At 53.3% G+C, this 13934-nt stretch overlaps 1 protein-coding gene across 3 annotated transcripts; it reads left to right on the top strand.

Moving 5' to 3' along the window:
* The first annotated feature begins 945 nt into the window (after positions 1 to 945).
* On the top strand, positions 946 to 8279 carry CDC42EP2 (CDC42 effector protein 2). Of its 3 annotated transcripts, none has more exons than XM_044448581.1 (2): positions 946 to 949; positions 4623 to 8279. In XM_044448581.1, exon 2 carries the CDS (start codon positions 6342 to 6344, stop codon positions 7050 to 7052), a length of 711 nt encoding a protein of 236 aa, XP_044304516.1. In that variant the 5' UTR covers positions 946 to 949; positions 4623 to 6341; the 3' UTR covers positions 7053 to 8279. The 3 variants fall into 3 exon arrangements, with proteins under 3 accessions (XP_044304516.1, XP_044304515.1, XP_044304514.1); XM_044448580.1 differs by lacking the exon at positions 946 to 949 and adding an exon at positions 1893 to 1954 and having other exon boundaries at positions 6331 to 8279; XM_044448579.1 differs by lacking the exon at positions 946 to 949 and adding an exon at positions 2232 to 2788 and having other exon boundaries at positions 6331 to 8279.
* The last annotated feature ends 5655 nt before the right edge of the window (positions 8280 to 13934 follow it).

Genomic DNA, 13934 nt, shown 5'->3' with positions numbered 1-13934 from the left:
CAACCCCCCCCTTTCTGGGGAGCAGAGCACACAACTGGGGTGTGAGGATAGAAACGGCCCCTTTCTGGGTAGGGAATCGCTGGGGAACATGGGCTGTCGCCCTCCTGTCCAGCATGTGGGTTTGCTGGTCGCCCACTGCGTGAACAGGATGCTGGACTTAATCAGTTCACTGATCACAGACTTGATGGACTCTGGTCATTCATGGCCGTCCTCATGCCAGCTCCCTTCCTAACTCGAAAGACAGATAGCGAGCAACTTGAGCTGCAAAACTGTAACTGCTGCTGCAGACATATTCTTTTGTGCATTTATTAAATTGGTGTGGAAGCCGCCTGACCTTCTGTACGGATGCCTCTTTCACACATGAGATCCCGAAAGCTCATAGCCTATCCCTTAATTGCCTTCACAACAACCCTGTGAGGGTGGTCTGGCCGAAAAAACCGCAGGGACTCGAAGGCCACCCAGGGTGCTGCCTGGCTGGGCTGCAACAGCTGAATCGGCGTTTCCCACTCCGGAATCCAAGGCCCCTTCGCTCCTCAGCTTATCACTTAAACGGATAATAACACAATGCGGCGCACACACACCTGCAAGAAAATAAGCCCCCGAAAACCGCGTAGCAGAAAGCATCATTCGAAAAAAATGCAGGCATTTAAGAACGGAAACAGTGCGCAGGGGCTGAACAGGAACAATCCAGCTTTACAATGTACAATGATTTATTGAAGCCAGAAAGCGTTTGGAATTGTACTACAAGGGACCCCTTTGGGAAGTGGAATGCCCCTTCTTTACATAGTGTAGTGGTTAAGAGTCTGGGATTGGGAGATCCGGGCTCAAGTCCCCCTCGCTGGGAGACTTTGGGCCAGTCACAGACTCTGGGCCTGGCCTGCCTCGCAGGGTTGTTGTGTGGAAAGGGGGAGAATGATGTAGGTTGTTGTGAGCTTCTTGCAGAAGGAAGGTGTGATGCAATACGTTAATATTTAACTTCCAAATGAGCAAACACCAGTAAAACAATACTCTGATCCCAAAAGCAACATTGTACATAATTGTTGTAAATATACAATTGCATATACAACATTTGTAAAGTAAATCCACGAATCCTTGGGTTTGCTTCTAGGAAAAAAGTGGGATAGAAATGCCACCTAATTATAATTTATTTGGGCAGGCATTTGGTGCCTGAAACGAAGTATCGTAACACAGGAGCAATGCCTTTTTCAAAGGAGACTTGTTAACACTGAAGTTTGTTTACTTCTGCCTTGCCAATATATTTACCGGAATGGGCTTTGGATTTTTCCAAAGGAGGTGTAGGAAATGCAATCTGTGCATGCACAGGGTTCCTTTACGGGATTATATATTGCCTAAAACGCACTTTCATGAGAAGAGCCGAACCCTGAGCCCCCTGCAGGAGGAATTCTTTGAATTAAGGTTTGAAAGGGCTTGCGGTGCAGCCGAAGTGGCTTGTGCCATAATCCATCAACTCGCAGCCTTATCTGAACCCAAGGCCAGCTTGGGGGTGCCAGTTTCAATGCGATCGCATTGATTCCCCCTTGCAAGAACAACCGGGGGGGGGGGAATCAGCAGGCAAAACCAGCATCTCCTCCAGAGGTGCAGGACAAGATCCTCCGGCTCCTGCCAAAGCCGGGGCAGGAACGGGCCGCACGCAGGACTTCCTCCAGGCTCTCTGCACACGCGCAGGAGCCTCCGCTCTCGATCCCAAGCTTGAGGCTCGCCCGCTTCGGGAAGTTGCGACGTGCCGGGCGGGGTGGGAGGGGCGGGGGGGGATAGACGCAGCTCGCGGGAGGGGAGGCGGGGCCTCGACGCCGTCGCCGCCTCGGATTGGCTAGCGAGGCGGGGGCGGGGCCCGGGGGCGAGGGTGGCTAGCGAGGCGAGGCTGCGGTGGCTCGTCAGTCGCCGCAGGGGAAGCAGCCGCGGATCCGGGCCGGGCCGGGCCGGGCGGCGCCGGGTGAGTCCCTGCCTTGCGAGGGGGAAGGCGCCTGCCGCGGGAATAACAGGCTCGGGGGCGCGCGGGAAGGCCCCCTCCTCGCTGGGGGGCCACGGCAGCCCTGGCGCGGGTGGGCTGCCGGGGCGCACGCCCCGAAGAGGTGCCGGGGCTCGGGGCTCCCTCCCCGTCCCCGTCCCCGTGGGTGCCGTTTCCTTGCGAAGGGAAGGACAGGGCAGGCGAGGGTGGGCGAAGCGCTTCGCACGTGCTCAGAAGCCCCGCCGAAGATCCAACTCCCTGCCTCGCGCTCCTGCCCCCTCCGGCGCTACAGCGACCTCTTCGCGTTCACACGCGCACCCGCGATCACGCTCCGCTCTGCATGCGTGGACCCTTCAGAAGGCGCCGGGGTGGAAAGGGGGGTGTTTGGGGCGACCCCGCCTGCGGCTCTTTGGAGACCTGGGGACTCGGGCTTTTCGCGAACAGTATGTTTATTTCCGTGCGTGTGTACCTGCTACTGGTGCGGGGAGGGGAGGATCAAGCGAAGCGTGCCCTAAGCTTGGCTTCCGAACCTGTTTTTGTGATTTCTCCTTCCCCGACGCCCCCTTGTGAAATGAGGGACCAACCCCTCTAGGTCTGCCATAACACTCGAGGGGTTTTGGGATTCAGTGCGCCCCCCACCCGAAAGCTCCTGGACCCCGATGTGCAGCAGGACAGGGTTGCCAACTGACCCCTCCCGGCCATGCTCTCGTGCCTCTCGCTAGCTGCTCGTTTTGCTGGGACCTGAGGCTGAGCACCATTCAGTTCAATGGGCTGTCCTTCCCGGGGAAGTGCCTGGAGGACTACAAATGGTGGCTGAAGGTAATCTTCGGAAGCTCATCCTGGCACACGGCGCTCGGGAGATAGACTGCTTTTGAATCTGGAGGTTCTACTTGGCAGAGCTTTCTTGCTGTGGTTTTAACATACTGGGGAGGCGGGAGGGATTGCAAAGAAGGAAATAGCCGGGGTAGGAAAAATGCTAACCTGGGCTGGACATGGAAAGGGGGGGGGGTCCCTGAAAGATCGTAAACCCAGGGTCTAAAATTACCCAGCTGGACAGGCCTCTCCCCCTGCAGGAATTTTAACTAGCCCTGCTCACGTCACAATGTCGGCACATCCTGGGACAGGGATAGCCATAAGTTAATGATTTGCTGTGTCCCCCCCCCCCCGAATCTGCTGCCAATCCCCTCTTTTCGGTGCAATTTCTGTTTACACATATATCACAATGTTGCCTCTTTCTGAACTACAAAAAGCCCCAAATGCGTTAATCTTTCCTTCTAGGGATGGCGCTTCAGGGATTTTTTGGGTCGTTCCACCTTCCTCCCCCCTTTCTGCACTTTCCTGGTGGTCCCCGTCCCTTGGGGTGCTTTGCTAGCGTGCCTGTTCTTGGGAGGGTGCAAGAGCAGGCCGGCCTGGGCCCCGGTGACTTGGCAACCTTTCCTTCTGGACTTGACCCCTGGATCCGCGCTGCTTTCGGGGCGGTGATGTCCAGGGATGAGTCCCTGGGCCGCCTGTTCAAGCCAAGCTCTCCCTGGGAAAACAAGCACCCAAACAAAGCGGCCATCCCGGAGAGATCAACCGGCCATCTGGTGACCAGACATGCCTTCTCCCATCTGTCGTGGGCTGCGTTTCCACACCCCCTATATATGGGGAGAGAAACCTGGCCGCGAGTCCGGGGTGGGGTGTGGATCTTGGACCTTTTACAAGCAGGGTGTGGAGGGCGGCGAGGCTGCATCCAGGCGCTCAGGCCAGCAATGATAAACTCTTGACTGCTCAAGTTAGAGACTGGCGTCACTGCACCGCTGCACGGGTGCCCCTCCCCAGCCGTCGCCGGCGGGCCTATATAAAGCTCCCCCCCCCCCGTGCCCCCCCTTCCTTCCCCCCCAGAGGTATTCTCTCGGGGCTGTGTATTCCTTGACCTGCCCAGCGCAAACGACACTGCCTTTTGGTTTGGACACTTTCCCTCTCGGCCCGGCATCGTGGCTTCAGGGTGGCTGGGGGATTTGGGGGGGGTGCTTATTAACTTTTGACAGACCCCCCCACCCCACCCCAGCCTTGGAGGGGAGCTATCTTTGGCTGTGAGGGTCTGTGAAATGGGATATGGAGAGCCTAGTGGAGGAAAAATGAGGCAGGCTGCTGAAATGGCACTGCTGGTGGGGAGGGGGCTGCCTCCCGACGTGTGGGCCGCGCTCTGGGAGATCTCAGTGTGCATGATGGCAACAGCAAATGGAGCATAAGCAGAGATCTGCTTCATCACGATGCATTTCTGCCTGCAAAAAGGGGCTCCTCCTCCACTGCCCTTCACAGATAGTTGGCCTACACGTCCCCGCATTCCCTGACCACTGGCCGGGAGGGGGGGGGCGCCACTGATGGGAATTGTAGGGCCAAGCATTTGGAGGGCCACAAGTCCCCCCCCATAGATCAAGTTGGGGTTTTTGTCACCATTTTTGCAAATGCGCGAGGGACCAAGGCAGATTGCTTTCTGGGAGGTTCTAGTCAGTTCCCGGAAGAGGCAGGATTCGAACCTGGACCCGTGAGTCATCTGTGTCCGACACCTGTGCCTGAGAGTGACCGGACAGTGTGTGTGGGTCCCAGCTTGCATGGGAAGGTCCCCCGTCCGATTCCTGGCACCTCCATTTTTAGAAGGCACTTACAGGAAAAGGGACAGCAGAGGCCTGCTCTCCAGAAGCACAGATTTTTGATCCATTTGTAATAAAATAACCCAGTGTGTCCTCGCGGGGAAACCCGGGTTCAAGTCTCTCCTCAGCCGTGAAGCACGGTGGGTGACTTTGGGGCAGTCACTGACTCTCAGCCTAACCAACCTCGCAGGGTTGTTGTGAGGATAAACCGGAGAGGAGGAGTTTGGAAGTCCAAAATATTTTGTGCTCCACTTCTAGTTTCACAAGGAATCTTTCCAGGATTAGTATGAATTGATTATATGCCTGCCCTGCCCTTTTCCCTTCCAACAAACCCAAGACAGCTCCACATAAACCTCTTCCTCCACTTCTCTATTTTATCCTCAGAACAACCCTGCAGGGTGGGCTCAGCCTGAGAGTCCAAAGCAACCCAGTGGCGGGGGGCATCGTGGCTGCGTCACACCGAGTCTCTAACTGGTCTATGTCTATTTAGGACTTTCTAGGAAGACCCCGCAGCGCTTTTTCCCCCGGAGGGTGTCCTGCCCTCTTTGGAGGAGGTCTGGGTCAAATCCTCAGCATGTGCCAGTGGCTCTGAGCCCGGAGGCCTCGCTTTCTGGAACGGGCCGTGCGCGAGCGTTGCCTTTTTGTGGCAGTTGCTAACAAGGCCGTTTCCCCTTCCAAATCCTTCCTTTCCTGCAACACACTCCGGCTGGCCCGCGCCCGTCGAGCGGCTGCTGGCGACACCTGCTCCGTCAGCAGGACACGGAGCCAAAGCCGCGGGGGCTCAGCACGCTCAGCGCCCAGACAAAGGCCGCTTCGTGCTCCAGCGTAGTGCTGGCAGGAGGGCCGCCCGCCCGGAATCCACTGCCAAGCGCTCGGCTGAGTCAGGCGGGGTTATTTATCGATTTTGTAATCGCGTGCGTGTCGCAACCTTGTTTTTCCACTTGCGAGGAGCCCGAGGTGGGTACGGAGCTTCCCTTCCGCCGCCTTTCCCTTTTATCCTCGCCACAATCCCACACGGAGGGCTGGATCTTCCCAGAATTCAGCCGGTGCTTTTCACGGGACTCAAGCCCGTTTCTCCCTCGCCTCAGCTCCAAATCTCAGCCACGATGGCACACTGGCCCTCCGGTGGGAATTGTTCCCGGCTCCAGGCTTGGGATCCCTTGAAGAAAACCTCATGCCCTGCTGGATACTCTTTGTAAGAGAAAGGAAATAGGACCCCTGACCACAGCAGTCATTAGAGGCCCTTGACCTTCATGTCCTGCATGAAGCAGGGGCCAGGACCCAAAGGTCTTATGGGCCCCTTCCAACTTTTCCAGTCCTCCTGGAGATCAAACCTGAGATTTTCTGCATGCAAAGCATGCCACTGAGCTTACGTCCTTCTCCCGCCTTAAAAAAAAGCAAGATTCTGGTCCTCGTGGTTCTGTATGGGGCTGATTTATATAAGAACACAGGACGCTCTCTTGTGACCTTGGTCCATCTGGCACAGTGGTGCTGGCACAGACTGGCAGTAACTTTTTAGGGTTTTAGGCAGATTTTCCAGCCCCACCAGGAGATGCCGGGAATCGAATGGGACCTTTTAGGAAGGGGCTGTATCCCCGGGCTGTGGTGCCTGCCAGTTGTGGCTGGACTGGGCTGTCGACTCACCCACATTTTGCTGGTGACATTACTTTTGCGAGCCAGTTCAGGTGACAGAGCGTGCTGTTTCTTGTCTTTTCTCCCTGGCAGCTGTCAGCAAGATGTCCACCACCAAAGTACCGATCTACCTGAAAAGGGGAAGCCGGCGAGGCAAGAAGGAAAAGCTCCGGGACATCCTCTCCTCGGACATGATCAGTCCGCCCCTGGGGGACTTCCGGCACACCATCCACATCGGGAACGGCGGAGAGAACGACATGTTTGGCGACATTTCTTTCCTGCAAGGGAAATTCCACCTGCTGCCTCGGTCGGAGAGCCAGCTGGACGCTCCCGGCGATGGACATTACGTAGTGCCCTTTGAGTTCTCGCGGACTTCCACCATCTCCGGCTATGAGGCGCCATCTTTGGATGTCCCCTCCCCTCTGCTCAAGAACGCCATCTCTTTGCCGGTCATTGGAGGGCTGCAGGCGCTGACCTTGCCTTCCGCCCAAGCCCCACCGAAACCTCCCCGGCTGCATCTTGATGACCGGGCCGCTGCCCAAGCGACAGACCCTGTGCGAGAGCTGGCCCCGGGCAGCCGGACGTTGGAGCCCCTCGGGGCCCCCAACGGCAAGTGTGCGGCCCCCCTGAATGGGTTCGCCAAGGAAGAGAACCAAGACGGGGCTTTCCTGTCGCACGCCGGCTCCCTGCTGTCCCTGCACGTGGACTTGGGGCCGTCGATCCTGGACGACGTCCTCCAGGTGATGGAGAAGCACCAAACCGGAGACGAGGCTGCTCCGTTGCAGGATTCCAGCCGGAGGCAACTACTGACGTGACGAGGCGGGTGCTTGGTGGACTTGGGAAGCACCGTGTTTTTTAGTTCGGAGTTCGTTGCTGTTCACTGGACCGCTTAAATTGGGTGATCATGGTCCAGGTGTGCGTAGGTTGGGCATCCTTGACGGCTGATTCCCAAATGATGTAATTCTTTCTGCATCTTCAAAAAGCAGGCTATGAACCGCAGTTTCTTCTCCCACTGGGCCAAGAATTCTTGACACTGGGGAGGGGTCCCCTCTCTCACGTTATTGGAAAGCTGTCCACTGTCCCCTTCCCGACCCGACTGAGCCTCGTATAGAAACCAAGCAAGAAATGCGAACACATCTGTGAGTTGCCGCTTGCTGATGGGAGTCTCAAGGTCGTGGACGGCACGGAAAGTTTGTGCGGGCATCCAGGACGAAGTGGATCCTCTGCACAAGCGGGATTTTGCTTCCGCCATGCAACTTCTGGGCTTTGCATATTTAGTGGGAGAACAGTTTAGTGCAAAGCTGCCCCAAGCCGAAAGCTTCAAAGCCATCCCGGGTTAGAAGAAACTGCCCCTCTGTGGGAACCCTGTCCGGACGTTGGATCATACAGAGAAGCGTGGCTAGGATGTCCATTTTTAAGCTTGTAACATGGCCGTAGTATTTATTGTTGTTGTTGTTGTTGTTGTTACTACATTTCATTTAATTAAGAGTAATTAATCAGAGAGAGTTACATGGGAAGAGGTTCCTAAAAGTCACCAGGGTGTCGGGCTGCAGGCAAACCTTGCCTTCCGGGGGTCCCAGTCTGCCTTTCCATAGGACACCAAATTCACACGCCTCCCCTCTTCCTGTCCACCAAACACCGGGTGGATTTCCGGCTTCCCCGGAACAGTTTCTCCTGCTCTAAATGGTTGAAATGTCTCTCCCAAGACTTGGACGCTGCTGCAGAAGCCTTGGTTGTGTGGCTCTTTTGCCCGTGGCTCTACCGGCACGTGGCCCCCAAGAGCCGACAAGGTTCTGCACCCCGGGGGGAGATGTTAGCTGTGGCGGCCACGGTTGCAGCCTAGGCTGGTATGCTTCGGAAGCCCCCTTTGCATAAATCCAGTTCTTTGTTCTCCTAGACCAGTACTGCCTGGCCTTCCAGCACCTGGCACCTGATCCCTGTTTAACTGCAGATTCCTGGGCCGTTCTCCCTTCAAGCGACGCTCTGGAGCATGGGAAGAGTGCCACGCAGAGGCGTCACCCAATAAATATTGCTCTTCGTAATGTGATTTCGTCGTCTTTCATTCACGGAATCCGGCAGGCCACCGAATGGGCAGCGTGAAAGGGGGAGCAGACGAAGGGGTGATGGGGGCCGGTTGCCTGCCGCGTGGCCTCCGGGACTGGTGGCAACATGCCAGGGGACTGGTGCGTGGTGGCTGGAATGGGGAGGCCCATGTCGGAATCCCCACTAGGCCACCGAGCTTGCTGGGAGACCAGGCCAGTCACTCACTCTGATCCCAACCCACCTCACAGGGCTGTTGTGCCAGTAAAGAGGCAAGGAAGGAGGGTTGTGGGCGCTTTGGGCTCCTGGGGGTGCAGGTAACAAGGACGCCCCAGTGACGCCGCTAATTTTAGGCTCTGGTTTAAATGATCTGATAGGGGACCCCTTTTAATGGCTGCAAATACTACTTCTGTTGTGAAGCCCCCAATTCACTCTTCTCTTCTTGCCCCTCCAACATGGCCACTCCGTATTATACAACAACTTTGATTTTCCTGGTATTTGTTCAAACCTCAGTAATACAACTGTTTGCTACATCATCACCACCACCACCACCACCACCTTCTCTTGAGCATGGACAGTCTTGCATTTAATACGCCCTGATATTTGAAGCACCATCATAACTTCAGGTGTGAAATGGTGCTTGTATCTGATCACCTGTTATTTGGGTTGGGGGGGTATTTGGGGGCCCTGGATTTTGGCCACTCCTGCCCCAGGATAGTTGCATCCTAAATTTAGATTGGAAGGGGATGGGCAGGAAAAGACAACGGGATGGAGGGAGAGGAAGAGGAGGAGGAATAAGCACAGCTATATGGGATTGACACCAGAGATCTGTTTTTTAAAAAACGTGTAACCGCTGCAGTGTGATCCAGCCTTAGTCCTATTTGGCTCCCCATCTGTTGGATGGCAAATGGGGTGACCTCTGGCCATTGGCCAGACTGGCTGGGGATGATGAGACATCTAGTTCAGCCACATTTATGGAACAAAACCTGAGAAAGACTAAGCCTTAAAAAAAAGGCACGGATTTCCCCAAATCTTCTCTGCTTTCACCCTTACGTTGGGAGGAAGACACAAGAGGAGCCAACTGTTTACTGAAAAAGCAGGTTTTGCGTGATTTCGTATGGGTATGGAGGTAGATAATGCTACAGTACTCGTTTGCAAAATTTCTTGTCCTGCAATCTTATTTTTGAAACCTTAAAGTCTGTCTGCTTTATAACCAGGAAGGACTAAGGAGCTCTACTTATGTAGTTCCAACTCTTAAAAAAAACCCCAAACTTGCATTTTACTTTTATTTTCAGCCAGTGTCGGCTCCCAAAGCAAAGCCTTGGGACCCCTCTGAAACCGAGTCTTTCCTTCCCATGTGCTTTTCTAGCCCCCTCGTTTTCCAGCCGCATTCAGCTCCCTGTTTCGATAGAACAAATGCAAGGCTCAATTCTGGAACAAGCAGCATTGTGTCGGAGGCAGAAACCGCTCTGTTACAGATCAGCATCTCTCTATAATCCTGTTCCAGCCTACGTGGCCATGGAGATGAAAAACGTTGGTTTCCACGGATTTGCTCCTTGTCAAAGTCAAACACACAAACGCATTTGAACTCCAGGAGAAATCCTGGGCCCCCCGTTCTCGCTTCCCTACAATGTTGATTACAAAGAAGCGGCGTTGTTTCTTTGTAACGGCCCGTTTTTCAGTTTCTCTCACATGCATTTTTTATGCCTCAAGTTCTTTTTGCCCCAAAAATCACAATGTTGCAAACTGCATACTTTCCTTTGTCCCTGTTTAATTAGTATTCCCCTTGTTTTAACTGGATGCTGTTTTACTTTTATTTTGTTGTTGTTATCGTGAACTGTCCCAAGACGTCTGTGATGGGACAGTTTCCAAAGTTTTAAGCAAATAAAATAAATAAATTATATTTCATTTCGATACCTCCCAACAACCAAAGTTCTTTGGCCAGTTTTAGCCGAATCCTAAATATATTTGCCAAGACTTAAGCACCACTTCACTTCCTCCTCTGGATTGCATTTATTTATTCATTTTTATTTATTAGCTTTATATCCCACTTTTTTTTTCTTTGAAAGTTTCAAGGCAGTTTATATCATCCTCTTTTTCCTGCTCTCAGTCTTATTCCCACAACAACCACCCTGTGAGGGAGGCTGGGCTGAGAGTCTGGGACTGGCCCAACCAGGGCCTCGAACTGGATTGCCCGAGTCTCAGCCTCTTAACCCCGGCACCACTCTGGCTGTCAAGGCTTGGCGTGGTCAGGACAAGAAAGAGCTTCTACACTGCCCCCTTCATGCTTCCCTAACTTTCTGCACATGCAAGGCCTCCCTGTCCTGACGCAGCTTGGGGTTTTGGGGAGTCCCCATGCCACCCCGTAGTCCATACCAGCTCTTGATTAATCCAACAACAAGCTCTCCGTGGGTCCCTCTCCCCGTGCCATGGCATTCACATTCTCAAAAAGCAGGTGAGCAGGCTTGCAGGCTAGGGGTTTGCTTTGCTTCAGCTCAGCAGGCATCTCCTAGCTAAATGGAACCTCCAGTCTGAGAGGCAGTCTACCTTCAAATATCAGTTTGAGAGTTTATGTCCTTGAGCACTGAGTGTGCATTGACACAGGTGGAAATGGCTTTTCTCGGCTGAATTGCCATGCAGGTAAGAGGCAAGGTAACTGGAAGGGGAAAGTCTGAATGCTCCTTTTCTTCAGCCAGAAACTGCACACATACGTCCACCCACCGTTCCCCTTGTTAATTAAGCTTGTGGCGGGGGGATCTGTTGGTTTGGGGTGATCTGAGTCAGAGTACAATTGAATGGAAGAATTTATTTAATCTGAAATGATCCGGGTGAAAAGTTAATTGGCCAGGTTTGCCTCCTGTGAAATTTAAAGAAATCTACACATGATTTCCAAATGTGCTAATGCAGAGATAAATAGGAAAATGCCGGTTTTATGAAGCTCGGTGTCCTGTGGACCAGGGCCCCAGATGTGATGTGCCACATCTGGACTTCCCAGGAACATCCATCTGGCTGTTGTCAGAGACTCAGCGAGTCTTTTCTAGCAGGGCAAATTATGGTTTCCAGATGTTTTGATCTACAACTCCCATCAGCCTTAACCAGTGGAGCCAAGGAGAAGAGATCATGTAAGTCACAGGCCAAAACATCTGGTGGTCCAGATGCTGCCAGCCCTTGCTGTAAAGGAAGTTATAAGAAAACAGAGCGAAGTGTTGCAGTGGGAAAAAAGGATTTTGCCTTCTTTTTCCTTTTCAAGATGCCAAAAAAGCATCCAGTTGCAGCTGGGCTGCAAGAAAACCTGTGCCATGGAATCTATCCCTAATGGAGCAATCCTCTCTTACCCAAAGAATTTTGCTCTTAACTAATGGACAGTTCCAGGAAATATCCAGAGCTAAATTAATGCACTTGGTTTCCACTCTCAAGCTGCTTTTTGGGTTTGCCAATATACTTCCCACATATATACACACAGCAGTTTAATGTTTCCCACCTACTCACCCTCCATTCAGGCAGACGTGACAATGCTAGATGAGTTTTTAATGCCCTCCCTGCAAAAGACGAAAAAAGAAAAACGACAGAAAGCCTTGAGGTTGCTGTAGGAATGAAAGCACTGGTACGCATTAATAGATGCTTTTTGGGAAGGACCTACTGGCTACTTTGCGAGGCTTTTGTGAAGACATAATAAGACAGGGACACGTGCATTGCAGGAATGCTGTATACATTAAGAGCCTATTTAGACGCCCTGAACCTGAGCACTGTTTCCTTGGTGCCAGCCCATATTGCCTTAGGTGGCTCTTTCCCAATTTGGAGAACTGTAGTGCGAAACATCTGGATGGCTGCTGTAAGTCTGCCAGATACTTTGGCTGGCATCTTCCCTTGAATCCAGCCAACATACGGTCAGGAATTCTGGGAGCTGATATGCCAACATGGAGGAGCTCAGAGAGCTGTCCTTGGTCCAGGACTTGAGAACTGTGTTTCCCTCCGATCCTCCGTTCACTTCACTTCACTATCGTGGCTTCAGTCCAGGACACTAGCCTCGCTCTTCCCCCTTGCCTTCAATCCAATCCTTCCTCCGTTCGCTGCCCCCAACCCTTTTCCCAGCCACAAAACATGTTGGGAATACGAGCCACCATGAACCTTTCTTTCCCCTGGCATCTCCATCACTCAGTTATCCACCTGCCCCCACAAAGCCTTTGCTAGTCCGTAAGCAAGTAGCTTTGGGACATGGAGCGCCAGTCCAAAAAAGTGTGCATGTCTATGTGGGTAGTAATAGGTAAATAAATCCTATTATTAATAATACAATTCCCCCAGACCATTTCTTCTCCCCTGTTCCTTGCATTCTCAGAACTCGAGTCTGAACATTTCAACATTCTGTTTTGACCTTTTTTTTAAAAAAGAGTTGTTATCCCCAGATGACTTAATTTGGGCTCCCAGACTTTGCTGGGATGACAACTTGAATATGTTTAATCAGACGGGGTTGGAGACACTGTCACACAGCAGCCCATTAAGGCTGGTGCCCCTAATCTCTAGGGAAGCCTCCGCGGCTGCGACAGATGGCTGACCAACTTCTGCCAGGGCTGCTCCAGAAGGGGAAAGCTGCCTGTCTCCCAAGCTGATCTCTGTCAGGGCTGGGAACTGTCTCCTGTCATTCCGCCAGAATCTGCTTCCCTGCCATTTCCACCCTGGGCAGCAATGAGGATGGGCCTGCTCTGTCTAACACTTTTCAGCCTTGCCTCCCCCCGCTCTTTTCTCTCCTGGGCTCTTGGCACCCAGACCTTTCGCCCATGGCTTCCAGACTCATCACCAGGTCAGGCCAAGGGTAGGCACGATCGGGCAACTGCAACGGCCCCAACCACCACCACCTGCTTTTCGCTGCCTCTCGCCCTGGTCCGGTGCTGGTGAGGAAGAGGAAACACGACCTGCTGCTTGCGCTCTGCCAGTCCAGCAAAGAAGCGGTGCAGTGATGCAGCAGCGGGGCGAGGGGCCTGTCCGGGGGGACAGGAGCCCTGAATCCCTGGGAAGCCCCTGCTCCAGCTGCATGCAAGACAAGTGCCCTTTCGGTCAGCTTTTGGGCTTCTCGGCTCTCTTTTCGCTGAGATCCAAGGCCCCTCATCGCCCGCGCCCCTACACCCCCTTTTGCAGATGGGGTGTCCTTTTGCAGGCGGGCGTCTTGCTGACTTCAGAGCGGTTGCCGATGAACACAAGTACCTTTGTCCGTTTTTGGTCCTCTGAGCCTGCAGCTGTGATCCTCCCACGCCCTTGCGCTGGCTTGCAAGTGCCAATGCGTTGTGAGTTCTGTTGTATGAGCGCTGTAAGCCGCCCGGAGTCGTGCAGTGTTTGGACGGGTTAGAAATACCCAGATACAATAAATAAAAATAAATAAAATAAATGTGCTGGTGCTTACTGTCTTGTAGACCTTTTGCTGCTGTTATGACTGGGTTTTCGAAGGATGCATTTTCTTGGGTGCATTTTGCTGCCCTATGCTGCTTTGAGAGAGGCCCTCTCTTGAAAGCCGGCCAATAAATATTTTAAATGAGGGAACAAACTTTACTAGACACAAAAATATCTGCATTTGCCACAGAAAGCGCGTCGCTTCGCCTTCGACCGTGTGCGCAACTTCCCCGCCAATACGAGCCAATACGACGCATGCGCACTTGGCTGCCTCG

The sequence above is a fragment of the Varanus komodoensis genome, unplaced genomic scaffold (genome assembly GCF_004798865.1).
Source record: "Varanus komodoensis strain SLA01 unplaced genomic scaffold, ASM479886v1 scaffold55, whole genome shotgun sequence".
Taxonomy (NCBI): domain Eukaryota; kingdom Metazoa; phylum Chordata; class Lepidosauria; order Squamata; family Varanidae; genus Varanus; species Varanus komodoensis.
The sequence above is the reverse complement of the archived record's forward strand: the minus strand, read 5'-3'. Positions and strand labels throughout refer to the sequence as shown.